The sequence below is a fragment of the Rhipicephalus sanguineus genome, chromosome 8, assembly GCF_013339695.2.
Source record: "Rhipicephalus sanguineus isolate Rsan-2018 chromosome 8, BIME_Rsan_1.4, whole genome shotgun sequence".
Taxonomy (NCBI): Eukaryota; Metazoa; Arthropoda; class Arachnida; order Ixodida; family Ixodidae; genus Rhipicephalus; species Rhipicephalus sanguineus.
The window spans coordinates 28,238,304-28,266,060 of NC_051183.1; the positions used below are offsets into that span (position 1 = coordinate 28,238,304).

At 44.1% G+C, this 27,757-nt stretch overlaps 2 protein-coding genes across 2 annotated transcripts in view; one reads left to right on the forward strand and one right to left on the reverse strand.

The window, feature by feature from the left end:
- The window catches only part of LOC119401597 (isoleucine--tRNA ligase, mitochondrial-like), a 35,138-nt gene extending 25,990 nt beyond the window's left edge, over positions 1-9,148 (forward strand). Inside the window, 3 exon segments of the mRNA XM_037668498.2 lie at positions 4,802-4,934; positions 5,765-5,932; positions 8,872-9,148. Coding sequence (XP_037524426.1) covers positions 4,802-4,934; positions 5,765-5,932; positions 8,872-8,909 — 339 coding nt within the window. The 3' untranslated portion in view covers positions 8,910-9,148.
- Positions 9,149-10,652: 1,504 nt separating this feature from the next.
- LOC119401598 (rab3 GTPase-activating protein non-catalytic subunit-like) overlaps positions 10,653-27,757 on the reverse strand; it is a 52,873-nt gene continuing 35,768 nt past the window's right edge. Inside the window, 7 exon segments of the mRNA XM_037668499.2 lie at positions 10,653-15,225; positions 17,513-17,668; positions 19,705-19,992; positions 21,572-21,805; positions 23,161-23,235; positions 23,327-23,362; positions 24,724-24,794. Of these exon segments, the coding sequence (XP_037524427.2) occupies positions 15,073-15,225; positions 17,513-17,668; positions 19,705-19,992; positions 21,572-21,805; positions 23,161-23,235; positions 23,327-23,362; positions 24,724-24,794 (1,013 nt within the window). The 3' untranslated portion in view covers positions 10,653-15,072.

The window sequence follows — 27,757 nt, forward strand, 5'->3', positions numbered from 1 at the left end:
CTAGCGAGATAATCTGATACAGACTGCTGAATATTGTAGAGCACCATAGTCGTCACCCAAGCTGAATGCATTTCATATGTTTTAAATGCGAAGCATTTCTTAGCGAAAACTTCATGCGAGTTTGAGCGTATAATCTATTATTCTATCTATCTATATTATCTATTATCTATCTATCTTTATCTATCTATCTATCTATTTTATATCTATCTTTATCTATCTATCTATCTATCTATCTATCTATCTATCTATCTTCTATCTATCTATTATCTATCTATCTACTATCTATCTATCTATCTACTATCTATCTATCTATCATCTATCTATCTATCTATCTATCTATTATCTATCTATCTATCTATCTATCTATCTATCTTCTATCCTATCTATCTATCTATCTATCTATCTATCTATCTATCTATCTATTATATATATCTATCTATCTATCTATCTATCTATCTATCTATCTATCTATCTATCTATCTATCTATCTATCTATCTATCTATCTATCTATCTATCTATCTATCTATCTATCTACATCTATCTATTATCTATCTATCTATCTATCTACATCTATCTATCTATCTATCTATCTATCTATCTATCTATCTATCTATCTATCTATCTATCTACTATCTATCTATCTATCTATTAATCTATCTATATCTATCTATCTATCTATCTATCTATCTATCATCGATCTATTATCTATCTATCTATCTATCTATCTATCTATCTATCTATTCTATTCTATCTATCTATCTATCTACTATCTATCTATCTATCTATCTCTATCTATCTATTATCTATATCTATCTATAATCTATCTATCTATCTATCTATCATCTATCTATCTATCTATCTATCTATCTATCTATCTACTATCTATCTATCTATCATATCTATCTATCTATCTATCTATCTATAATCTATCTATCTATCTATCTATCTATCTATCTATCTATCTATCTACTATCTATCTATCTATCTATCTATCTATCTATCTATCTATCTATCTATCTATCTATCTATCTATCTATTATCTATCTATCTATCTATCATCTATCTATCGATCTACTATCTATCTATCTAGCTATCTATCTATCTATCTATCTATCTATCTATCTATCTATCTATCTATCTATCTATATCTATCTATCTATCTATCTATCTATCTATCTATCTATCTATCTATCTATCTATCTATCTATCTATCTATCTATCTATCTATCTATCTATCTATCTATCTATCTATTATCTATCTATCTATCTATCTATCTATCTATCATCTATCTATCTATCTATCTACTATCTATATATCTATCTATCTATCTATCTATCTATCTATCTTCTACTATCTTATCTATCTAGCCGCCTACGACTTTGTGCTCTCCTGGGCCGTTTCGTAATCGGATGTATACCAAAATTGGTATGGAATACCATGACCGTATTACGAACATAAATGACAGGTCATAACATGAAAATCATGACATGCATGTCATGAACAGCATGATTTACATTCCACGGCCTTGGGGCTCTTGCGACCGTTCCGTTAATCTCATATATACCAAAACTGGTATGACGTGACAAGAGTTCATGGCGAACATAATGACAGGTCCTAACGTGCAAATCATGACACGCATGTCATGTGCGGCATGATTTACATGACATGGTCTCGGGGCGCTCGCGGCCGTTTAAATGAATGGATATATACGAAAACTAGTATGACGAGACATTTCGACACGACGAACATAACTGACACGTGGTAACATGAAAATCATGACACGCGTGTCATGCACGTCATGATTTACATGCCACGCTCATGACGCACTCGCGGCCGTTTCGCTCGGTTGATATACACCAAAATTGGTATTGCGCGATGTGACTGTATGAAGAACATGAATAACAGGTGGTAACATGAAAACCATGACATGCATGTCATGTATGTCATGATTTACATGCCACGCTCATGACGCACTCGCGGCCGTTTCGCTAGGTTGATATACACCAAAATTGGTATTGCGCGACGCGACTGTATGACGAACGTAAATTAGAGGTGGTAACATGAAAATCATAACACGCGTGTCATGCACGACATAATTTACATGCCACGCTCATGACGCACTCGCGGCCGTTTTGCTAGGTTGATATACACCAAAATTAGTATTGCGCGATGTGACTGTATCAAGAACATGAATAACAGGTGGTAACATGAAAACCATGACATGCATGTCATGATTTACATGCCACGCTCATGGTGCATTCGCGGCCGTTTCGCTGGCTTGATATACACCAAAATTGGTATTGCGCGACGCGACTGTATGACGAACGTAAATTAGAGGTGGTAACATGAAAATCATGACACGCGTGTCATGCACGACATAATTTACATGCCACGCTCATGACGCACTCGCGGCCGTTTCGCTAGGTTGATATACACCAAAATTGGTATTGCGCGGTGTGACTGTATGAAGAACATGAATAACAGGTGGTAACATGACAACCATGACATGCATGTCGTGTGTCATGATTTACACGCCACGCTCATGGTGCATTCGCGGCCGTTTCGCGGGCTCGATATACACCAAAATTGGTTTTGCACGACGCGACTGTGTGACGAACGTAAATTGTAGAGGTGGTAACATGAAAATCATGACATGTGTGTCATGTACGACATGATTTACATGGCACGCTTATGGTGCGCTCGCGGCCGTTTTGCTAGATTGATATGCACCAAAATTGGTATTGCGTGATGTGACTCTATCAAGAGCATGAATAACAGGTGGTAACATGAAAACCATGACATGCATGTCATGATTTACATGCCACGCTCATGGTGCATTCGCGGACGTTTCACTAGCTTGATATACACCAAAATTGGCATTGCGTGACATGAACGTATGCCGAACGTAAATGACAGGTGGTAACATGAAAACCATGACATGCATGTCATGTATGGCATGATTTACATGCCACGCTCATGGTGGACTCGCGGCCGTTTCGCTCGTTTGATATACACCAAAATTGGTATTGTGCGATGTGACTGTATGACAAACATAAATGACAGGTCCTAACATGCGAATTATGTTATGCATGTCATGTACGGTATGATTTACATGACACTGTTATGGTGCGCTTCCGGCCGTTTAGATAACTGGATATATACCAAAATTGGTATTGCATGACAGGAGTGCGTGATGAACATAAATCACCGGTCATGCAGTGTATAACCAGAATATACGTTTCATTGGCATGGTATATACCACATTGTGCATGCACGTGTGCATGGCAAACATGCGATATATGGTGAACTAGATGCCATGGCATGAATGATTTCATTCGGCTCAAAAATAAACAAAGCGATGTATGCAGCTCTTTGCTGGCTGCTTTGCATTACATCGATTCCCACAGTGTGTGGGATCTGCAGGATTTTTTTTCCCAATGCCACAACATGAAGTATGACTTTCCGTTCTACACATTCTCATGGCTCTTTGTAATTGTTGGAAAGCCTCTGTTAATAATGGTGACAAATTCTTTTCTTAAAGCTAGCTTTTCAGCTTTCACTTCACAACATTTTGAAGGTAATTGTACTAATTAATTTTCGTGTATTAAAAAAAATGTTCTTGCTTTTTTTATTTTCACTTCTTATGTTGCCTACTTCATATGGTTCACTGGTGTTTGTTTTGCTTGCACTAATCTAGTATTACTTTGTAGCCCCACCATAGTGTAGGCGTGAATAAATAAACTAAAAAAATCATTTAAATTGTAGTTTATGACTATTCACAACATCGCAACTACCCGAGCCAATTTTTTGTCCATTTCGATTGCGACATCACTCACTGGCTCATCTCTAGCTTCGTATACTAGTCTCGAGTGGCTTTTCTTATAGGTTAGGAGTCTGTGTCCTGGTAGCTAATTTTCCTGTTCGTTTTCTTTTTGTGTCCGTCTTCTGAGCAGACGATACTGGTGTATTCCGTCGCACGTGGCAAGCACCTCCCGATGGCTGGGAACGGCCGGAGTTCTCCGAACTAGAGAAGCCACTCGCGAAGCTGAGGGAAGCCGTGAATAAAGCCGCTGCCAAGTCTCGGCCATTGTTGCATGATGTCAGGATAGTCTCTACCAGCGGGGACAGCCATTTTGCCAGCTGCCTCAGAGTGAGTCCCCTTACTACTCCTGAAGCTTCTACTAGAGTTCTAGTACACTGTACATCTGCGACAACTATGTGATAATGGCCAGCTGCAGTGCTGTAAAAAGGCCAGAATCCGTGCAGATATCCATACTATTGTTATGCGTGTTGCATAGCACTCGCATTGAAGGTTTGTGCCGGCAAAAGGAATGCTTCCTCAGTGCCTTATACTACACTCAAACCTCGATATAGCGAACACGGACAACGAATTACCGGTTATAACGAAGTAAATGAAGAATAGTCTTGTCATAGATAGTGTTACAAATGAATGTTTATAACGAATTTTTGGATATAACGAAGTTATTTCATGGCAGATGTGACTGTTATAATGAGGTTTGAGTGTAGTTAGCACTTTCACGTATGTAGTCACAAACTTTGGAGCCAGAAGTGACTTACGTTACGTACACTTAATCTCTCCATTGCATTTGGCCTGAAATTACAAATGCACAGCTGAAATTTTAAATGCACTGTGCAACAGAACCACCATAAGCTGTGGAAATGCATTCAAAAGCATTTAAAATTTCAGTACGAACCAACTAGCTTGCAAAAAAGTACTTGTTGAATGCACACCTGATCATAGAACAGCATGACATTACAGCAGTGCTTGTTCATTGCAGCTCCTGCAGCCAGAAGACTCAGCTGTTCACTCGGGACTCACTGATGTGCTGCAAGTGGCTTCGGTCACTTTCGAGCAAGTCGACGAGCTGACGGCGCTAGTGGATTCCGACAAGGCTGTGACCTTGGATGCAGGTCAGCCCTCTGGCAATGTTCGTGTGTTGACAATAGTCAATACTAGGTCGATGTGTTTGTACTGCAGAAGCGGCCATTCAAACTAAAATGCTCTGTTACTGCCCCATACTGAAGTGCACATTGAAGAGCACAACTTCCATGAACGAGAAAAAGGCGTGAACGTTTAGGGCAGGCTTTGTACAGTCGGTGTGAAAATGCCCACCGACAAGTGATAACTAGTGATTGACAAGTGAATCACAAGTGAGTGCCGGTCAATCACTGGTGATGGCACAAACTTTTTGACGGCGCAAGCAGGTTCCAACAAGGCTGTGATCTTAGATGCAGGACAGCCTGTTGGCAACATTTGTTCATTGACAATTTTGTGTCAATGTGTTTTGCATTGCAGTTGTCAGTGGCCATTCAAATTAAATGCTCTGTTACTGCACCATACTGTAAAGCAGCACATTGAAGTGCACAACTTTTATGAACAAGAAAAAGATGTGAACGTTAAGGCAGGCTTTGTACAGTCGGTGTGAAAATATGCACCTACTAATGATCACTAGTTATATAGTGATTCAACAGTGATTGACTAGTGATTCACTTGTGATTGACTAGTCAATCTCTAGTGAATCTTGGAAAGTGGTCAATCACTAGTCATCACTTTCAGAGACAGTCCTTTTTTGCAGGACCTAATGATTGACTAGTGACTCATTTGTCATTGACTACTCAATCACTAGTGAGCACTCTCAGGGGTGCAGTCCTTTTTGCAGGAACTAATGTGGCTCTGTGCCTTACGTCCATTTATCACCATCACAACAATGCGACAATATCTATCATGCTACTTTTCCCAGAGGACGAAAAGGTGCTGATCGCGCTCGAGCCCACAAAGATGGCTGCCTGCGCACGGTGTCGACGCAACATCTCCAGCGAAGAAGGCCGCCTCTGTAACAGGTGCGAGGACGTTTACCAGCGTCTGCACTTCAAGTGGGACCCCCTCAAGGCCGATGCTAATGCAGAAGGCAGGTGCATACTTCGTCCATTGATATGTCAGTACGAGGACTGTGCTTTACTGTAATGGTCAAAAATACTGGAAACAAGCATCATTGGCCAAACAAGCATAGTGGCCACTTAATAGGGACATCGGTAGAAGTGAAGCAATTTGGTTGTCATCAATGGCACAAATTGGACAAGATTGGCCCACTGAGTGCAGCAATACGTTAATATAATGCACAGTGATATAGAAACTTTATACAACAAATTAAATACTAAATCTGGAAACTTTCTTTCCTGCCAACTTGGTTAACAAACATTGGACATGACGACAGTATCTTTGGCTTTATTATACAATAAAGTTTCACTTGTATTCTTGCGAAGGTGAGTCGAAATGCGGTGCAACATGCCTAGAATACTTGATGTTGATAAGCATCAGCCCTGGCCAAAACTGCAAAAGGCATAACACTTGTGGTCGTATGGTAATGTTTAATATCTCCTGTAAAGTTAAACGTACATACTCGATAAAGATCGTGGTGCGTATGGGTTACAAAACAAAAATTAGCACAAAGGTTTTTGTGCTTCACATGAACGATGCATTAGGAGGTAGCAAGTGAGGTTACGGCGAATGCGATTGCAGGAATTGTTATTAAACTAATATTAGGTGCTCCAGTTCATATTAATGCATAAGTCTGTATTACTTAGTATAAATTGTGCTACAAAAGATTGTGGGGCACAAGTTCAAAGGCGAATGTGAATTTCTGCTCCAATGATTCACTCTGCCTCTAATTTCACAAATCGCCAAGAAATACTATGAATTTAAACTTTTAATTTGATGCTATTATGCGCAGGCTTCACAGCAATGCAGTTTCTGCGAAAAAAATATTTTGTCCCGTAATCTTTTGTGCCCGAATGCACATAACTTGTGATTATATGCACCAGTGCTATTGAATACAGCTGTAACTCTTGAATCTGCTCTGTGTACAGTCGACATCAGAAGTTCACGGACCGGGGTATCTAAATGCCGAATATTTCCACAGACAGGTGCAAAGGATGGTAGTTTAATTTCTATACAGTGATGCCAAACAGCATTATAACTGTACGGCTGATGTGAAACTAACTCACGCTAATATTGGGGGGAAAAGATGATCAAATTTTCTATGTTCTGATTTTGTTATACAGTCGAACCCGCTTATAACGAACTCGAAAGTGTCGCGAAAAGTGGTCGCTATATCAGTAGTTCGTTGTATATGGACTCGCCCTTAAAAACGTGCGCTTAGCGGCGAAGCCGTTTTTATTTTTTTTTGTGCACTTTTATTAAAGTGCTAACAACCCCTCCGGTGACAAGCTATAAGCCTTTTCGCGTCGTGAAGCGACGCCCGCTGCGTGCTCACGAGTGAATTCACCGCCTTTGCTGTGAACTGACACCGTTTCACCGATGCGCGGTACCGCCACGTGACGTGGACCCTATCATCCCTGGCTAGTTGCGTGCAGCGCGTCGCCTACTCGGCTCGCGGAGTCACTGCCGGGCCGCTTGCTGAAGGCCGTATGCGCGCGCTTGTACGTTCTTCGTGCCTGCTTCACTCCGGACCGTAAACGGGTGCGGCAAGTAGCCTGTTCGTTCAACGCGGCGAAGACAAGCATTTTGCAGGCAACGCGCACTCTACATCTCCGCGATGCTCTCGCGGCCCTGCATGACGACGCGCGGCGCACTTGAGTTGTCACCTAATCAAACACGCAGTATACGCGCTCGCTGTCAGTGCATCGACGTTTCTCGGTGCCCGTGCCGCTCAACAACAGCGAGCTACTTTGGTTTTAGAAAGCGAAGCGCACTTTAAAGCGGTCTCGCACGACGCGGCGGCGGCGAACTTGCGAACGGCAGCATGACGCGCTCGTACCGCCGTCAATCCGCATGCACAGTGTACGGCGTACGCCACACGCGCGGCCGAGCAGATATCTACAGATGACTGTGATAAGGTTGTCGGCTATAAGTCACAATGGCACGTTCGTCGACGGCCGCCACCTCGCCTTCGCTCTTTTCTGATGCTTATCCGCGAAGGTATCGCCGCAATCGCGCGGAAGTCGTAATCACCGATCGACCGGTCTCTGCCGTTACCGAAAAGACGAACAACATTTTGCGGCACATTGTGGCGTCGACGAGTTTAGGGACGCAGTGAACCTATATGCGATGGAAAGTTATCGCTGTTATCTCTTCTTGCATTTACGCCTTCTTGCGTTCCAAGGCATTGTTTGGTTCATCGTAGGCAGTCGTAGCTGCAGAGAACGGCGTCAGGAAAGGTTACCGTGCGAAAGCTGACCGCAAGGCTTCATGGTGCCTCCTATTTTTTTCTTCCTCACTGCCATCCTGCCACTGAAGAAACAGCTGGAAAGTGAGCGACCTCGTTCGCAGCGTCCGAAATCTGCGTGCGGCGCTCGCCGATCTTAGTCGCGAGTAAACTGGAGCGGGGCACGCGCGAGCGCTCGCCCCTCTCATGCTTTAGAAGGCCTGTTCTAACTTTTTTTTCTCTTCGTATGCGCTATATTTTTACCGCGACCGTGTCTGAAGTGTTCGTTGTAAAAGTAGGAGGCTTTGAAAAGTGTTCGCTATATGTGGACGCAGCTTCAATGGTTAGCATAGGAAAAACATGATACTGGCAGAAGCCACAAAATTCTAGAAAATTTGCCGCTTCCTGAGATATATGCATGCTACAATTTGTAAACTTTGACCACGGCTGTACAGTGTGATGTTACATGGCGAGACAGTTACAAAACTTGCAGATTCTTTAAATGTGACTATTCCTTACAGTGACTTTGGTAATTTTTCATCTTGCCTAATTGCTGACGCAGCAAATTTCTCTGCAAGAAAAGTGCATGCAGCAATGACATGTGAAAATAAACAAAAATATGCAGATTCATTGCTTTCCGTTTGAATTCAAAAACCCCTTTGTACATTTATTTTTCTTTACAGAACAAGAAGACAAAGTCCAGACCAAGTCACGGACGTAGACGAAGTAATCATCCTAGGCTTTTGTAATTACAATCTCAGTGTGTGCATAAGAGAATAAAAACTGTTTCACTTCCACGTCATCTTGCAGTGTTGTGCGTTCCGAGCGAAAAAAAGGTGAGCTCACTGCAACTATTTAAGCGCTCCACCACAAATAACGCTGTTGCAAATAAATTCTGGCTGTTTAAAATCGACATACACCGTAAAAACACAGTAAACGCTACGCCAAAATTATGACCATAACGTATTTTACAGTTTTTGTTAAATGCTTTTGAAGCAACTGCAGAACTTCAGTCGCTCAAAGCGCGAGGCTAACAAGGTCAAAGCACTCGGCTCAAAGATATATGTTCTCACGTGAGCAGGCTTCAAAACCATCTTTCATACACTGGTGTAAGCACAGACTTATAGACTAAACACTAGTCGCTTTTTACACTGGTCTCTTCTAGACTGCACACGTCATGGAGAAGATGGCGCGAATACCTGAAAACATGCTCTCTCCGCAATACGTGCAACATACACAAGTGCTAGATTTCAGACTTGCTGCTCACAGAAAAACAACAATCAAGAAGTTGTGCAGAAATCTAAAATGTGAGAACACAAGCTGACAGTCACTTTCAACAACACCAAACGTTAACATAGCGCAGTATGTCTTTGTCGACGAAACCTGAAAGATTCAGTAGCACCCTTCGTAATAGAATGAAGAAATACAGTTACCCTGCTACCATAATAATGTGCTTTTGACATTGGCAATATTGGCAGTGGAACCTCATTAATTTGAATTACATGGGTACCGGAAATTTTTAAAAATTGAACGGAGTTCTACCTAAAGAGAGCCTCTTAAAAGGTAGCACTCGACGACCTGTGTGGTACTGTATGTTGTGTCTGCCTTGTGACATGTTTCTCAATGTAGAAAAAAAAAAAGACACCCTGTTACCATAATAAAAGTGCTTCTGACATTGTCATTATTAAGACAGTGCAACCTAAAGTCTACGGTCGCTTCCAACCGAAGAATAAATATAAGCTCTGCCCACAGCCCCTGCCGTCGCACGCAAAAATAATTTGCGTAGATCGTGTTTAAAACAAATGGTAAACAATTTAAATGGTGTACTCTACTGTGGGAGAGCGCTACGCTGCGCAGACAAATATTAAAGGGGCCCTGCAACACTTTTTCAGCATGGTCAGAAAACGCTGCCGATCGGTAGTCGACGCTCCTGAGAACAGTTGCACCAAACGTTAGAGCGCAGCATGAGGCCAAGAATTTACAATTAATTCCAAAAGTCAGCTAGAAATCGTTCCTCTCTCGACAAATGATGCCAGAAACCCAAATGAGCGCGCCATACAACCTAAGTCCACGGCCATTGGCTGATTTAAGCTTCGTGAGCTGCTTTGTTATTGTGGCCGCTGGGAAATGCTGCCATGTGCCCGCGCGCTCACTCGCAATCACACTGAAAGTAAGCCGCGCAGTTCGAAGAAAAAAAAGAAAAGAAAGTGCTCAAGGTCATGACACGCGCTGTCGAAGGGACGCATCTTCTTGCCCCCCGTCATCCCCCTCCCTGCGTAGCTTTCAGCGCGCTCGCTGGTACGAGAGGAGAGAGAAAGCGCTTAAAGCGTGCGGCAAATCCCTGTAACTCCGCTCGTACTTGTTGGATTCTAAAAATTTTTGCGGCAGTCTATTCGTGAGGCTATAAGCTTTTTTAATGACATTAAAGCCATTAGACGGTTCCTTGGAAAAGTGTTGCGGGGCCCCTTAAACTTTTTCACACCACTTCGCATGTGAACGTAGGATCTGAAAGCTCCATAAAATTACATTCGCTCATTATTGAGAAGCAAAGCACTTCTGTGTGTCTAACCATTCGGATTTCGCGATACGGATACACATTTGTGTAACTAGTTTTAGATAGAAATCTCGAACATCCAGACAAATTTTGTCAGAGATTCTGACATCAGTACTCGGCCAAACACAATATTTTAGTCAGAAAACACCTCGTTTTTCAATAAGCCTAGTGTTTGCATTTTCTGAGAGGAGGTACTTGTGCTTTGAACAAGAACCAGCTGGTAGAACTCTAGCAAAGGTAAAGGGCAGGCGTACTGCAGTTCTCTGGGTGAAGCTTATAGTCATCTCAAATTGTAGCCAGAAATTTGTTCAAATTGAACCATAAGTGGCTTTTAGAGTTCGACCTTGCAGGAGTTTTCCCCCCGTTTAAAAACGTACAACTTTGCCAGAACCAGCCGTGCGGCTAGAATCAATTCAAATGAACAGATTTAAAATCGTCGAGATTCTATGTAATACGTGCACGTTCACGTAATCTGCCTATACTTTCTTTACCAGCTATTCGCAGTTAGACATCAACACTTCTGTCTCGATGCACAAAGCCTGCTGAGAAAAGTTGTTTCACACACACAACAAAAATTTGTGTTTGGACGCTATGACACGGCGTTATGACTCATTAAGATCACTTGTTACCTGTACTGTAAGCAGGCCAAAGCTAAGCGCACAAGAGACTAGCAGCATACATATCACTGGCTCTAAGAACATTATTGTGCTGACGAGCAATGACTTAGTACGTCTGCCATGATGCTACTGTCTTGGCACTCCGGCAGGTAAAATGGAGCGTTGCCCACATCAGCGCGAGCATTGTCAAACGCACTGATTGACCCGAAGATCTATGTACATTTGCTATGTCGTGCGACAAAGTACGCCAGTGCAAGTTATTAGATGACAACACGTTGGCAAACAAATGGCACCCGACGCAAGCGAGTATGAGCGCTGCGATGCAGTTGCTGTCACTAAGGCAGGACTGAAATGTAGCAGCTGCCCGTAAAGTTGTAACAAAGAGGTGATCTTGATATTATAACAAAGACTGCGACGGATTCTCACACATTGCTAGCAAAATAGAGCTACAGAACGATGAAAAGCAAACTATGGCCTCTAGCTTCATTTTAACATACAGGTCGCTTGAAACGTCGGGAAGTCGTCAAACTAGGAATGTCGCTGGAGTCAACGTTTCAACGTTTCATCTTCGTCAGGGCAGCAATTGCTTTTGGGTGGTTCACATTTTAAAGAAAAATCATTAAATGAAACAATGCAGGCAACAAATGAATAAACTTTAAAGAAAAAAATCTAAGCTACTATACAGTTAAACTCAGACACACTGAACCCAGTATATTGTATTTTCTGTATAGAGCAGATGTAACACCTCCTTGAAAATCCTGTGCAAAAGTACAGTACTCTGCTGTGCCCGTATAAGAAGGCCGTGTCTAGCGCTATCTCTAAACGTAAGGAGAGGCTATTGCTAAAGTTACGGCCGGTGTACAAAGAAAACTCACAGGGTAGCATTTGCTTACGGTGACTCGAAGGCGAAAGCCATCTTTTTCTTTTCAGTCAATTGTTACCGCCCCCCTCCCTAATGCTTTCTACGCCTCACGTGCCTCTGGGATCGGCCCTACCTATGACCAAGCGATGATGTCATATGATGATATCATCAAGTGACGTCATGTCATCTGATGTCACATTGACGTGACGATGATGTCACAAATTTTGACAATCTGTCATCGCATGACAATGATTTCTTGCATCACTCAAGTTGACGCTTATCCCGACAGTCACTTTTCGTGTTTGATGAGGCATCTAAGGCTTTCACCTTAACACTGCACCTTCGGCTTTGTCTCTATTTTGCCAGAATCACTGGGTGACCCATGTCATGGGTGATTGAGAGGTCGGGTGGTAGAGCCAGTGTCGTTAGTGACGGGTGCTGGCATGCCCGTTTATAACACTAACGTGATTCCCTTGCTAAAACAAATTACTTCATTGGAGTGGCACAGCTGAATATTGAATTATTTGAAAAGAAAAAAAGAAAAGAACAAAAAACTACGCAGAATCACCTTCGGGAGTCGTTGAAGCGATGCGGAAGCATAATGTTTTACCGCAGAAAGGTCTATGGTTGTGACCTTCCCTGGGACTTCGTTTCTGGGTGGCATTGGCATGAAATTTCTTTTTTTTTTTTCGTTTTTAGCGTTCATCAGCGTATGGAACACTCCACCGAAACACATCCTGTGATCACCGAAACGTGTGTTTGGCATCAAATTTTCGCAAACTCCGAATTTCCCTGATATGTACAAGGTCAATGTCGATATTACACGTCCATGGGAAGGCTTTTTATTCTGCTGTCGTCAAATACTTCCTCAATGCCTGCATAAAAAGTGTTCTCCTTTTAAATATATATATTTTTGGATCGCCAGTACAATGCATTTGTAAGATTCAGATATATTCAAATTCTGCAAACGTGGGTGCGCAGCTTAGTTGGCGAGACAATTGCTTTCTGAATGTGGGTCCCTAGATTCGAAACCCAGCACTGCGAAGAATATTTACTTTGTTTAATACATTTATTTCTTTATAGTGATTTGTCTTGCGTGACAGAGGGGCAGATGAACGGATGCTGTCTTCACATCGAGTTGGCATAGAGAAGCTTACGCATTTAAAATAAAGCACGCGATTCAAAAGTGAGGCATTCGCAACCCCTGAGTGCATTGCATTAGCCTGCTGTGCCACCAAACCTGTACAAAAAGCAAGAGCCTAACGTACTGCATCTATTCGTTAAAGGTCAGGCCACTTTGTACAATATCAATGCCGCAGTGTGTGGCGTATAGTGCTGACACAAAAATTTTGGTGTGGTGTTTTTTTGCTGCAATATGTTGCTGGAGGCCTGTTAGTCATAACATGGCACATTGCTTGCTGCAGCATGCAACAGATAATTAAATACAGTCTGTTTATTACCTACCAGTCTCAGTTTTGGTTATGCAGAGCTCCGAGAACGACAAGCCGCCGTTTGCAACTAACGCCATCTAACGTGTCAAACGGCATGCAGAACTGTGATGCACTTTCACGCTGCCTGCATCTTCTGCTCGTGTTCCGCATGCGACATGTGCAGCACGATGTCGTTGCCGTCATCGTCACCATCGTCACCTGGTGGCAAAGACTTTTTTGAGGCTTCCTCATGTTTGCCGCGGGCACGGACTCGTGAGCAGCTGCCAAATAGTAGCCTGCTGGTGCAAGTGCGGCAAAAGCGCAATGGCGACTATGACATCGTGATTTAGCTGGGCATCTCGGTGCTCGGCCGCAGCGGTGACGTCGCGGAATTTGGGGGTCACCTCCAGGTCACTTTGTATGATGTCAATGTCGCTAGGTGTGGCGTACAGAGCTGGACTGGGCACGTGAACTTCAAAATTCATGTAACTCACCTTCCAAGCTGTATTCACTGTTCAGATTTGGTAGATGATACACGCACGTTCATGGGAATCGAGCCCGCAGGCTACCTCAGCCGCGAAATTTTGTGCCAGTATCCCTTTAAGATTCTCATTGTAACCTCAGCAATAATTATCATTATGTCTGGACATGACACTACAGTCTCACGTAAAAAAACGTTCGTCACAACTTTCAATATAGTTTCAAATACAATTGTGTCTCTCCTAATGAGTACTGAAATCATTTCTTGCGTCGACGAAAATATTTATGGCCACTAAACTGCACCGTTTTGGTAGACGCTGAGAAACAAGGCCTTAAATCTGAAGGGAGTTCCATGCCATGGAGGCAAAATGAACACATGCACGTCTCAGAATATAAATGGCTTCTGCAACAGGCTTAACACGCTTCACAGCAATTCAAGACTGTAATGAGGTGAAACATACTAACAGCAGTAAGAACCATGCAGTGAAGCATACTACATACCTGTATCTCTTATTGAATTGCCGATATATACAGAACTATTTTGCGATTCTCTTCAGGTTCAGTGTATCAGAGTTCAGCTGTACGATAGTTAAAATGGTGCATTTACGTGCACTGAAAATAGCCAAGGAATTAACGAACGCGCGTTGCCTTCATACAGCCCGCGTCATTGCAGACAACTTAACTGGTGATGCGCTCATTGATGATACATCTGTTTAGAATCGCGCTGGAAAAGTCACCTGTTGGGAATCCACCAGCCGGAATTTCACCTGTCAAACGTGCACCGTGCCTTCGCTTTCAGGTCTGTCAACCATCACTGTGTTGAGTCGCGGCGCTGCGACTCAATCTTGGTTTCGTCGAGGAACCACATGAACGTTGAGTCAGTCACAAAAGCGTGAACCCATATCACATGAACGGCGCTCCTATGCAACCTCGGCTCGAGGCTAGGAAGGCTCGGGCAAGGATTCCAAGACGTCTAACAGGGACAACGCCAGTCGGTGTTCTGAGTGGTCCTCCGGAAGCATGCTGACAATGTTCTGAAGGAGGTTGGCCGTTTGCACCATCGGTGGATTGCAGCAACGCAGATTGCTCAGGTCCTGAAAATGATCAAACGAATAGAAGGCTCGAACTTGGTAAAACCCCGAGAAACGGATAAGGACATTTATGTATCATACTCATAGCGCAAGCTTTGCACTTACACTTTCTGCATGACATTAGCATAATTAAATCGCAAGAGAGCATACTGAATCCGTGCCTTCTTATCTTAAAGGGGCCCTGCAACACATTTCTAAGTATTTAATGTTTTCATTAATGGAGCTTATTGCCTCACGAATCGACCGTCGCAAAAATTTTTATAGAGTTCGTCAAGTACGAGCGGAGTTACAGAGATTTATCGCACGCTGCAATTGCTCTCTCTCTTCTCTTGTACCAATGAGCGTGCTGGAAGCTAAGCAGGGAGGAGTGGCACGAGCAAAAGAAGTCACGTCACGCGCGCGTCATGACCTTGAGCACTTTTTCTTTTTTTTTTTCCTTCGAACGCGTGGCTTACATTCAGTGTGATCACGAGCATGCAAGCGGGCATGTGGTGGCCTCCCGTGGCAGCCACAGCAACTATGCAGCTCACGATGCTCAAATGAGCCAATGCCCATGAATTTGGGTATATGGCGTGGTCATTTCGGTTTATTGCATCATTTATAGAAAGAAGAGGGAATGATTTCTAGCTCACTTTGAGAAATAATCGTAAACTTCAGGCTGCGTGCTGCACTATAATATTTGGCTCACGTGTTCTCAGGAGCCTTGACTACTGATCGGCAGCGTTTTCTGACCACGCTGAAGAAGTGTTGCAAGGCCCCTTTAAAGGGGCACTAAAATGAAACAATAAATTAGTCTAGACTGAGAAATTATACTCTGAAAACTTTAGTGTTATTAATATCACCATCATAGGTTAATTAATAGACGAGAATAAAAATGTCAAAAGTTTCGCTTTTAAATTTCCCGCTGAAATCTCTGATGGTGACGACATGGACTTAAAAGTGCTTCTTCGCATTTTGGCCCCCATATTAGCTCAACAAAATTTCCTGAAACTTGGTATGTCAAGCCTCTGGCCCCCTCAGAAGACAATGTACTTAATTTTTACTGATTAGGAACTACGTAGGCCTGGGTGAACGCCATAGAAATCTATGATGTCAGGGCAACTGATGCAGGAACTTCAAGGTAGCGTCACCATCACCATTTTTTTTTTGTGCGTTTTCTCGCTTACCAAGAGTCTTCTCGCAGCAAGCGTGGCGTTTTTGGTATTGCAAAAGAGTAATTTACTAACACGAGAAAAATTGTTTTGCTCTGTAGTGTCCCTTTAATACACTAATGAGATAGTCAATGTCGATGCGTCTGCAAGGTACAGTTGCAACGGAAAAAGATCAGTGCTTAACAAGTGGCTGGTGGCCGGAGTGGCAAAATTGCGACACGCGACGCTGTTGTTGCCGATCGCACTGACAGCAAGAGTGTCGAGCACATTACATTTTTCTAAGCAGGGGGGGCCAGCAGAAAGCAGTCCAACAAACAGCTTTTTCAGGGCCACTGCGATAATGATACGGTTGCTCTCAACTGCAGCGAAAAAGAAAAAGGAAAAAAAAAGAAACCCTGTGCATAGTGAAGTCTGCTGATAAGGAATGCACAAGCGCTTATTTAAGATGTGGGCTTTTGGATGGGCCAACAGCAAGATGGGCTGCTTTCTGCCGGCCATCCCCGCTTTGGAAAATGGAATGTGCTTGGCACTCTCGCCATCGGTGCGCTCGGGAACAACAGCGCCGCGTGTTGCAATTTTGCCGCTCCGGCCACCGGTCACTTGTGCTAATCTTTTTCCGTTGCAACTGTATATGACTGCCGTCCACTCTTGGTGTACACTTTCTGGAGTCAAGAACACGGCACCACATTGACGTCTACATCAAGAATTTTTGATGACCAATTTCCGACGTCTGTCTGGTGTCAGGAATGTGTCACTAGGTTGATGTCTGGCAGACATCTTGCCCTTAACTACTAGACATCAACATATGCAAAGACTTCAATTTTACGCCTGCCCTGTTATTTCAGTGTCTGCTCTGCGATGCACGTAACCGACGTCCACTCTTGGCTTTCTGGAGTCAAGAATGCGTCCCCATGTTGACATTTACGCCAGGAATTCTTGATGATCACTTTTGAACGTCTCTTAAACGTCACAAAGCCTTGGCCTTCCTTGACTACTAGATGTCGACGTCCACAAAACGTCGCCCTTCAACTTTACGCCAGCCCTGCTAGTTCTGTGCCTCGACCATGCCTTTCTCGCAAGTGCCAGTGTTCCGCACAAAGCCGCAATGCTGAACAACGACTGAGCGACACGGGACGTACCAGGGACAGAATCCAAGTGCTGATGTGCGGGGACAGTAGCGCCATCTGGCTGGGACGGTGGGCATCGTTCATGAAGAGCAGGTGGTGCATGCGCTGCCCGGCGATCACCAGGAGGCAGGAGGCTAGCTGGGCCTTGTCCTTGACTGCCAGGGACACCTGGGAAACAAAAAGGGTAGTGCACAAGTCTCTTGAGTTTTTAGTTAACTCGCTCGGGATGCACTGACTGGGCTACATGGCTGCTCTTCATCGTCAAACAGCACTCTTGTTTGAGACATGTCTATGCCTTGACAAGAGCACCATCACTGAACTCATCACATCACATCAATCGTTGCATCACATCACTATAACTTATGACAGTATCTTGTAGCGTATAATAATAATAATTGCTGGGGTTTAAAGTCCCAAAACAGTGATATCATTATGAGGGACGCCGTGGTGGAGGACTCTGGAAATGTCGACCACCTGGGGTTCTTAAGTGCACCTATATACACGAGACCATGGACCTCAAGCATTTTCACCTCTATCAAAAGTGCAGGCGTCGTGGCCAGGATTCGATCCCATGACCTTCGGGTCAGCAGTCGAGCACCATAACCACAAAACCACAGTGGGACCTCGGCGCCACGGTAGTATCTTGGAGCGTTATGTAGTGTCGTATTGAAGCCTGGTACTTTGTGAGAACCATCAGAGTGTGTTTAACGGCAGGAATAAGGCACAAATGAGATGAACACAAGAAGTGACATGGCCTTGTGTTCGTCCATGTCACGTCTTGTGTTCGCCTCGTTTGCGCATTATTCCTGCCGTTAAACATGCACCAACTAGCCCAACAAAAAGTTACACTTGAATCAGAGTGTAGTTGGAGCACTTGGTGTTGACCATCCGAACATGTCGCCACTTTTCAGAGCACTTGAGTGCTCGAAAGTAACCGTTCGAGTTCACCATTATTTAAGTGCCCAGCTCTGCAACTGCTCTGTAAGGGCACTCTTTTACAGATGATTACATTTATTTGAAGGCAGGGTCATATGAAACATACCATATTTGATGCTCATGTGCAATACTATATTATTAGGGTATGCATTTGGCCTGGTTGGTTCATGATTATGAGTGAAAAACAGTGCTCAAAAGACGGCACAAGAAAGGAAATGAGACCACAGCGCTGTGGTCTCATGTCCTTTCTTGTACTGTCTTTTTAGCGCAGTTTTTCACTAGTAACTATATTATTAATTTGAAGCTTCAGAGCCCATGAGGAACAATTTGTGGACAAGAGATCTACACTCAAACCTCGATATAACGAACACAGATATAACGAATTATCGGTTATAACGAAGTAAATGAAGAATAGTGTTGTCACGGATACAGTGTTGCAAATAAACGTTTATAACGAATTTTCGGATATAACGAAGTTATTTTCATGGCAGACGTGACTTTGTTATAATGAGGTTTGAGCGTATATCCGCCCTGAAACATAGAATTAATGCTACATTGAAAGTTTATGTGTCTTGTGTATGCTTTACTTTAACTCTGTTCTTTCCTCAACAGATCGGTTTACAGCCGCCGCAGTGGCACAGCAGTTACGGTGCTCGGCTGCCGACCCCAAAGACGCTGGCTCAATTCCGGCTGTGGTGATCACATTTCGATGGAGGCAAAATGCTAGAGGCCCATTCACTGTGTGATGTCCCCCAAGTGGTCTAAATTATTTAGTAATTCATGTTACCCTTAAAGGCCCTCACAGGGAGGGTATTACATAGGGGGGAATTATCTGGAGTTTGAGATAAATATGGGGTTTAACGTCACAAAGGCTCCTTTGGGAAGTTTAACCCCATAAACCAACCAACCAGATCGGTTTACACTCACACCTCAATATAACGAACGCAGATATAACGAATTATCGGTTATAACGAAGTGAATGAAGAATAGTGTTGGTAATAGATACAATGGTCTGAATATATGCTTATAACGAATTTTCGGGTGTAGCGAAGTTATTTTCGTGTCAAATGCAACTTTGTTTTAATGAGGTTTAAGTGTACATTGAAGAATGTGTCATAATGCTCACTCATATCAATCAATATCAGTGTTGCTGCTGAGCACATAACCATTGTCCTCTGTCAGTACTGAGCTATGAATGCTGAGCTATGAGTACTGGACAGGGACTAAGCTGTGAGGCGGAAACTCAGCAGATGAGAAGCACTACGCACCTCCTGTGCAAGGATGTCGTGGCCGGCAGAATAGAGCTCGCAGACGCAGTGCCGCCGCACCAGGTCTCGGTCCTCTCCCCAACTGCAAGCCAAATCGAGCAGCCGGTTCATCCAGCCGAAAGTCGAGCCGAGCACGCTGTTGTCCGGATTGTCGGGCAGGGACTGCATTACAGCCGAAGCAGCACGCAGCAGGAAGCTCTGCTGTGGCGACGACGTAAGCGACGAAGAAATTCCGGCACTCGGTGCTAGCAGCGGTGCGTGAAGGTCCTGAAAGAATGCCTTGCGCACCTGTGCACGCAGATGAACACACATTGTTAGATGCTGCGATCCAATAATCCAGTTGGAGGCATATGGATTAACTGGTGTGTGAATGGTGTGCATGTTGTACATACGCCACATACGCATCGTGCATGTTGTAAGTAAGACAAGTGGATTGCTAAGTGTTAGCTTCTGAAGGACACTGATAACATGCTGTGTCACCAACTACATTTCGCCGCCATGTTCTTGGCGGTCATGCAGATCACATGTGTCACCAACTACATTTCGCTGCCATGTTCTTGGTGGTCATGCAGTTGCTTGGTGCGTGCACTTGTGAACAGATTCGGTATGATGACTATTTAGGGGCCCACTGCTATACAATGAAAAAGCAATGCATTACCTTAACTGGCAATGTAATGGCTCACTAAGGTAATGACTCACTACCTGGAGGTAATGCACATGCACATACAGGAATTTAAAATTCTAAAATCATCCTTAAAGGTCTTTCTTGCTCAAAGTGTTATGCCTGGTTGAGCGTGAGGGCTTCAGTGGCAGGTGCAAAGAACAAGTACATGAAAGTAATAAAAAACACAGCAGGAATGGATTTTCAAAATTTTTTTGCAAATATTAAAGGAGCACTTACATGATTTCTAAACATTGCAAAAGGGGCATTTTTCATTTCCTTGGCATCCAGTGTTAACAATCTCTGCACACCAGTGCCAGGAAATATGTATAAAATATTTTAGTTTGAGTTTGAAGGATTTGTCGCCCAGCACCTGCAAGCCAGCCCCACCGCAATGGACATTATCATGACAAGTCAACGCAGTCCCTTGGGTTTACGAGCTCTGCGTCCTGCATGTGGCTGAGATTGCTGAAATAGCTGTCGCAGTTGCTGGACGACAATTCAGTCATCGCTTATTATACGTGCACCATGTTCAACTGACAGCAGATGAAAGAGCTGCTGCTTAATACGTAACGAGTTGCTGCCCCGTGTGACATAGACCTACGTCCGACTGTCTTGACACGTTACTGTGAAACTGTCGACTCAATATGGAAACCGAAAGCGTTTTTTTTTTAAGTATCATTGAGAACTAACAGACAATCATCACATGCTACGTGATGCCAGCAGGCAGAAAAAGCATCGGACGCGTTATTTGAAGGTTGCAGGTTCGGTCCCTGCCGGCGGCAAGTTATCTTTTCGTTCACTTGAATTTCTTCACATTTATATCACAATTACTACAAATAACATACCCCATACTTTCCTTGGCTTGACTGTCAGTTAGTTCACATTAATATTGTGTCTAACAAAGAAAAACGAGCCCTTAAAAGTCACCCTCTTTCGTTTCTTTTAAGATAGCGGTATTAAAAAGGTATTCGATGCATTACATGACACCACGATACTCTCTTTAGGGTTCTCAACACCAGTGTTCGTATCTAGAGCAACAATATGAAAATTTCTAAAATTCATGCCTGTGCCAGTACTCCTTTAAAGTAACACCTGCACAACCTGAAAACAAGCCCAAAATCCCAGTGTCTGCAGGAAATTTGGAAAGGCTCGGCAAGTGCGCAGCTGTGGTGTTTGAAAGCGCACCGTAGTGTGAGCACTCACCGTCGGCGTGAAGAGGGACAGCGGCCGCACAGAGCGCATGCTGAACATCACCACAACCTGGACCACGGTGGCCAAGAGCTGGTGGTGCCGCACCGACGCCAGGTTGGGAGGGCGCTGGCCGAGCGCGTGCGCCACGAGCGGCTGCGGCCGCGACGCGTCCTGCGGAACCCCTTCCCACAGGGGCTCCCCTTGCGGCAGCACCGGCAGAGTCTCGGCCTCTGGGCCTAGCGAGGCCTGCAATGCAAAGGAAACCATGGGAACAGTGGTCTAATACTTGCGTTGTGTCGTGCGACCCCTGGTGGCATGCGAAAACACCAGTGCGGTAAAGGTCATGCCACTGGTACATGCCACTGGGTGGAGCTGGGCCTCCCCCATGCCTGTTTGCTGCCACCAACCCGGCGTGGCCATGCCAGTCATGTGACCTGTGTCTCACTGACCAATTGCCCTTCTTCCCCCTCCATAAAATCGGCTGCAATAAGAGCGGGAGAGCAGTATCCCGTCAGTCTCGCCGAAGCTCGGCCTATGAGTCGTCACTCTACGCGCCCTCCCATCGCTCGGCCTCTCCGTCGGCCTGCCGCGGGGTTACGCCGCGCTCCTGCCTATACAACATATGGCGTCGATACAACAACTTGGCACTGCATTCTAGATTACTGACAAAACAAGCACAAGAACGTACATAAGTGTATAATCATTAAAGTGCCCTTAAACAACCTCTGAAAAAACAGAGAACCAGCGCATTATTCTCTCCTGGCGTTTTCTGTCTTTCTGGTACAATTTGTGATGCCGGCGGTCTGTTAACATGACGTCACGAGGAAATAAGCTCTCGAGTGGTCTATATATGACCCCCAACTGTGGTCTAGTGGTTAAGGTGCTCAACTGCTGAACCACAGGTCGCGGGATCGAATGCCGGCCGCGGCGGCTGCATTTTCGATGGAGGCGAGAATGTTTGAGGCCCGTGTACTTAGATTTAGGTGCACGTTGAAGAACCCCAGGTGGTCGAAATTTCCCGAGCCCTCCACTACGGCGTCTCTCATAATCATATCGCGGTTTGGGGATGTTAAATGCCAGTAATTATTATTATAAAACTGCAGTAAATAAAATACAGTATTATATTACGGTATTATAAAACTGCAGTATTAAACTGCAGTAATAATTTGCAACTGATAAAACAATGAATACATTTCATAGGTGTTGTTACATTGCTTTCAAAATCCGGGGTAAAGTGCATTGCACCATAACAGAGATCTCAGAAGCCCATACCTGGTCCAGTGTGTTTAAAACAATGCACAAATTTTATAGCCGCTGTTGCCTCCAAAATTTGTGGTGAAGTGTGTTGTTCCATGACAAGAGATCTCGGAAGCCGTGTCTATGCTAGATATCACAGTGACGCTGGACATCAGACAATCTGACTAAAGGGCGTTCAGCAGCAGCCAAACATCGGCACCACGATGGCTTTGGCTCCAACAAACTGGGAAGATGTAGGGGAGAATTATTTTACTGATACGCGTCGTAGCATTAGCCCCATGTTCACAAATGCACAGGGAATAGATTACGTCCTGAGCAGGCAAAATAATTTCGTGTGCACTTACGTCGACGATCGCATCCAAAACTTCCGTGCAAAACCGCACAAATGGCTCCAGGTGGATGTCACTGATCTCCACGTCCTGTGACGAAACGAAACAATGACGCCGGCGAATCAGTTGTCACCGGAGCGGGACGTCCTACTAAATTTTACACACTATGACTGGTACTCACCCTCCTACAGATGCGGTCCTTGGGCGTCTTTCCCATCTGAAAGGACAGCAAAGTTAGCCAAGCCAAAGCCAAGCCACTGTCATAAAGAAGTCACAATCAAAATGAAACTAGCGCTTGCCTATGGATCAAATGAAGTACACAACCGATGTTTCAGATCACAATGAAAATTAGAAAGGACAGACTGGGAACATAGCTCAGACTTGTGCAAATGTTTGAATTAGGTCTAACGTTAGACTGGCTAGCTTCTATGTATTTACTTATTGATCTAAATATTTATTTATTTGGAAAGAATATTTTTAAGAGCACTTTGATAAAGGTATCATACTGCATAAGAGTGGCAGGGAGGAACCGATGATTAGTGATTAGTAATAACAGACACAGATAAAGCGCATAGAGTGGCACGATCTTGTGCGCATTCCTAAAATGGACGGAGGCGGTCCATCCATTTGAGTTGCACGCGATTGGTCAATGCGAGCCGTGACGAGTCCCGCGACTTTAATTGTCACGTGAGCTGTGGCGTCACATGTCTGCTTTCGAATGGAGGTGAAAGAACGGTTGGAGAGACTGTCCGAAATGAAACGGATGGACGGATACTCAAGAAACAGCCTCGAGTGCCCACGTTTCAATCCAATGCAAGCCGTCTGGCAGCCATTTTAATCCATCCGTTTCACTTCGGACGGTCTCTCCGACCGTTCTTTCGCCTCCACCCGAAAGCAGACACGTGACGCCACGGCTCACATGACAATTAACGTCGCGGCACTCGTCACGGCTCACATTGACCAATCGTGTGCGACTCAAACGGATGGACCGCCTCCGTCCGTTTTAGGAATCCGTACAAGATCGAACCAGAGATGAGTTTTAGAAAATCTGTAGATCTGCGTCCACTGCAGGGCTTACAAAGCCACACATCACAAATCTCATTTCTACCCTCAATTATGTGCAATGTTGGACCATATCATACAAGAACTAGTTGCTGGGCTAGCTGGTAAATCATTAAAAAAAAATTTACATGCAAACACACGGTGCATTCACACACGCACAAACCTAAACACCAAACACGTACAATGCTCATTGTACAAGTTTGTTTGAGCATTGTACGTGTATGGTGCCTGGGTGTACACGTGTGTGAATGTGCCGTGTGTTTGCGCTCGAATTTTTTTCCAAATTGGACCATAATGTTGAGCATTGCGCATTTTTGCACAATTTTTAACAATGATATGGAGTTCAACATAATTGCACGGTAATGAAGAAGTAAAAACAGCGCACCAACAAAGAACACTTGAAGAACGAGTCAGCCTAAGCACTTGATGTGGGAAACCAATATTGCACAGTAATGAGTAATGTAACGACGATAGTAACAAGAACAACGACACCAGCAACAACAACAGTACGCCTACCTTTTCCATCAGCAGAACTAAAGCTTCGAATCGTTTTTGCAGGAACGTCTTCCATATGATCAGGCCCACACCTGCACAGGATTAAAGGCAACAATACAGTGCAGAGTTGCACACATGACCAGAAGGCTGTCCGATTTTTTTACATCAATAAAATTCCTTTGTCTGTGACCTTAATGCACTCGCAAGTTTAAAAATTCCTTTGTCTGTGACCTTAATGCACTCGCAAGTTTTAAAACAGTGGTTCTCAAATGGGAGTCCGCGAAGCCATTTTAGGGAGTCCATGAAAACCCTCCTCGAAAAAAAAAAACAAAAAAAAACACGTCTTTCGGAAGCACACAATGTCCCGTGACAGCGGCCCCTTCCCATTTTTGGTATGCTTCACCGCATAACACCTTTGCGCATTGCGCCAGAGCTGACTTAAGTTTCCCCTTCTCCACGAGATGGTCGTACAGCTTTTGTTGCGGTTTTATACAATGTATGCACACGAGCATGTTTTTTGCATATTCGAAGAGAAAAGACAGCTAGAAACGGGTTGATGTGGCTGCAGACTGCAAAACTTATTTACAAGCTGTTGAGATCAAATTGGCGTAGCACTTTTGTTTGACCATTGTTTGCCAGGGAGAAATAAAAGGCACCTATTTCACGCTGCACGTTGTGTTACTGTATGACCCCCCCCCTTTTTTTTTCTCTGACTGCAAGAGATCCCTCATCACTTCCACCGGTCCACGAGGGATCCCCGAAACATCCATGGCTGAGAACCACCGTTTTAAAACCTATAGGATAATATCCGAAAGTTCATGTCAGTGATAGCAGGATGCTCATTTTTAACAATAATTGTTAACACAGAAAGTGCCCCTCCGCAATTGATTCAAGGTTCTTTTTTTCCAGCCTGTGTTTTTCTGATGAAGTCAAATCGTTGAAAAATTTTCCAGAGGATTTTTTGAGTCTTCTCTTCAGTTTAAACTGAACTTAGTTATTAGACTACTGCGAATATCACTTTTTGGTTCTAAGTGAAGCCAAGTGATTGATAATTAGAATAGAATAATTCTGAGGGTGTCTGACACTATTGCTATGACGACTAGAAGGTGAGAGCCTGAGTTCTGATGCATTAGGTACTGACACATCCCATTTCAGTGTTAATGCACGATGAGCCGTTTGGCTCACTGTGCCTAGTTCTGTGCTTGGCCCTCCTCTGGTGATGCATACTCCTTCCACCTACCACACAATCCGCTAAGCCCTGGCTCAGCGTATTTCGTAGCGTGCCCTATACATAGCTGTCAGTAGCCCATCACGTGAATGCCACAAAAACAAAATGAATGCACAGCTCACGTGCTTTGAGTCACGTTGTTGTTGTTGTTAGTGGGGTTTTGTGGCGCAAGGGCCATGGGTGGCCAAAGAGCGCTATGTCTTCTGTGTGGTGTTGGCAATGACCAATGATTTCGATGATAGGGTGTATTATGGCTGTATAGAGGCCTAAAATCACGCGCTATAAAGGAGCGTAAAAGGAGTGTATAGGGTATAAAATTATGGCAGCGACAAGTGATGTGATCTATGGGCGTGGGATGAATGACGAGTGAGTATGGTATTTACAAGTGAGAGGCGGGAAAACAGCACGAATGCCTCCTCAAGGCCTTTGAGCCCAAAGGCCGCGAGGCAGGTGCTTCCTTTGAAAGAATTACCTCAGCAGCAGCCTCAATGATGAGACCGCGCTACGGAGCGCCTGGAAAAATAACATTGAAATTTACATCCTTTAGATATTCACAGAGGGACTGATACTTAAAGAGAGGTTCTTTGCCAATGAACATATCGGGATGGAGTGGGAACTGAAGGTATATTGATGAGAAATGCTTTTTCCTGAGAGCGTCTAGTTCCCTGCATTGCAGTAGGATGTGGAGTACAGTGAGCGGGTCACCACAGTGGTCACACAACGGTGGGTCGCCTCCGGACAAAAGGTATGTATGTGTACTATGTGTGTGTCCTATTCGAAGTCTGCAGAGTGTTACTTGTGTACGACGTGTCTTGGATATCGGCGGCCAATTACCAAGGTACGGTTTTATAAGATGTAATTTATTTTGCTTTTCCTTATTCCATAAGTGCTGCCAATGAGCCCTAAGCTTTAGTTTTAGGAAGGGCTTCAGGTCCAGTGCAGGGACAGTCATGGGGGTATCGGCAGCGTTTCCGTGAACAGATGCCGCGAGCCGGTCCGCCAACACGTTCCCTTCGATCTCGCGCTATGCTTTTATTTTCTAGTCACGCAAATGTTAGTTTTTAATAATTTTGTCACGCAAATGCCGCAAGCACAAAGTGAACGCATCGCATGCGTGTCTAAAGCCCCGCTTGAGAGGAACGTCACTTTAAAATTTTTTTAGTGTGCAAATGCCGCTTTTTATTTTTTGTCATGCGAATTCCACAAAGACAAAGTGAATGCATAGCTTGTGTGTCTTAAGCCACGCTTGAGAGGAACGCCACTTATGAATTTTTTGCTCACATGAACACCACAAAGATTAAGTGAATGTGCAGCTCGCATGGCTCGAGGCGTGCTTGAAAGGAATGCTGCTTTTTAATTTTAATGCGATAGCGTTAAAGAGCTCGTTTCACAGAAATTGCGGTGTCTTCGTCGGCGTCGTTAGTTGTAAGCGAAAAATCATCATCTTGTCTGTGATCGAAAAATCGAGAAAGATGTAAATAAAATAAATAATAAAAACGTTTAGTCCGAGTGAGTATCGAACCCAGGCCATCCGTGTGGCAAGCAGGTGTTCTACTACAGAGCCACGCTATTGCTTGAAAGTGTTCCGAAAAAAAAACAACACTATATGTATGTCATGTAGTGGAAGGAGTCTCCTTGACGCATGTAATATTGCGTGGCAGAAGCGTACAATCGCGCCAGGCGTCAAAACATGTGAATTGCACAACGAGTGGGTGTTTTAAAGGCCCACCCATTACAAAGCGCTTCGACATATGTAATCATTATCAGCTGCAAAAACATCAACAAAGTGAGCACCTGCGTAGGTTCGCATGTTGCCTTACGAACGCG